The sequence below is a fragment of the Polistes canadensis genome, unplaced genomic scaffold, assembly GCF_001313835.1.
Source record: "Polistes canadensis isolate GaletaPanama2010 unplaced genomic scaffold, ASM131383v1 scaffold_5, whole genome shotgun sequence".
NCBI lineage: Eukaryota > Metazoa > Arthropoda > Insecta > Hymenoptera > Vespidae > Polistes > Polistes canadensis.
The window spans coordinates 46,613-47,800 of record NW_014569552.1 but is presented as its reverse complement, the minus strand read 5'-3'; the positions used below and the strand labels follow the sequence as shown (position 1 = coordinate 47,800).

General features: G+C 31.1%; 1 protein-coding gene across 1 annotated transcript in view; it reads left to right on the top strand.

The window, feature by feature from the left end:
- Positions 1–673: 673 nt before the first annotated feature.
- LOC106788568 (integrator complex subunit 5-like protein) overlaps positions 674–1,188 on the top strand; it is a 6,168-nt gene continuing 5,653 nt past the window's right edge. The window contains exon 1 of the mRNA XM_014751943.1: positions 674–1,021. Within this exon, the coding sequence (XP_014607429.1) occupies positions 856–1,021 (166 nt within the window). The 5' untranslated portion in view covers positions 674–855. The remainder of the gene's footprint in view (positions 1,022–1,188) is intronic.

Below are 1,188 nucleotides of genomic sequence, written 5' to 3'. Positions count from 1 at the left end.
ATTTAGATCATTATCGAGGAATAAAGATCATCATCGTTAATAATAATAATAATATTAATAATAAAGCGTTAATATTGTACGAGATTAAACTTCGATGATAGTTTTGGACGTCGACGATTTTATAATTAAAGAAGAAGAAGAAGAAGAAGAAGAAGAGGAAGAAGATAAAAAGGAAGAAGAAAGACGATTAATTTTGTAAAAAAAAAAAAAAAACTACAACCCACTTTTGGGGTAGAATAAAATATAAGTGGATATGCAGGATACGACGATGGCGTATTTAAAGATTCGCAAAAGGAAGTTCATGAACAGAATGATACGTTGATGCGTTGATCAAAGGACTCAAAGGCTTGTGATCGAAAGCATATTAGAAGATAACGTTGCTACCTACGTTATATTCAATTTCGTTATTTAAATATTCAATTTGAACGTTGAAAAGTAGGAAGGAAGGGAAGTAAAAATAAAAGGAACATGAAAACGAGATGAAATTGATGTGACCCCAACGTTTCTCACGTTTCATATGCCCGTTAAATATGATGGGAATATAAACAGGATTTTGCTTGATTAAAAATTTCAAATAAAAAAATATAAAAAACGAAAAAGGGTATATTATAAAGTCTTTGAAATATTATATCAATGTAGTGTAGTACAAAAGAAGAAATCGATTATTTTAACTGATACTACTACTACTATTACTACTACTACTACTACTACTACTACTTCTACTACTACTACTACTACTACTATTAATGCTATTACTGCTACTGCTATACGAAATCCTAGGAATTGTCTAAACACATATACCTGAATCTATAACATTCTTTTATTATTCGCGATAAACGAAAATAAATCTTCAAGATGCCGCGGTGTTACATGGTTAAGAAGGCCCTGTGCAACAAGTACATTACCAGCGTTGCCAAAGGATTCGAAAGCTGGGGTCGTGGAAGAAACACGCCATCTCCAACGACTATACAGTTACCCGTTTCGCCCATAGAAGGGAGCGTTGCACCCACTGTTGCGCAAGGTATGTGTATTTTCATTCTTTTATCCCTTTATCACATATGTTCAAATAATTATGACATCAACGTGGATCGAGCATACTCAAAATGTATTTTCACTTTATTTTATAAATCTTAATCATTTTCATATGAAATAAATAATTAAATTTAATATATTTAAATTATTAATTTT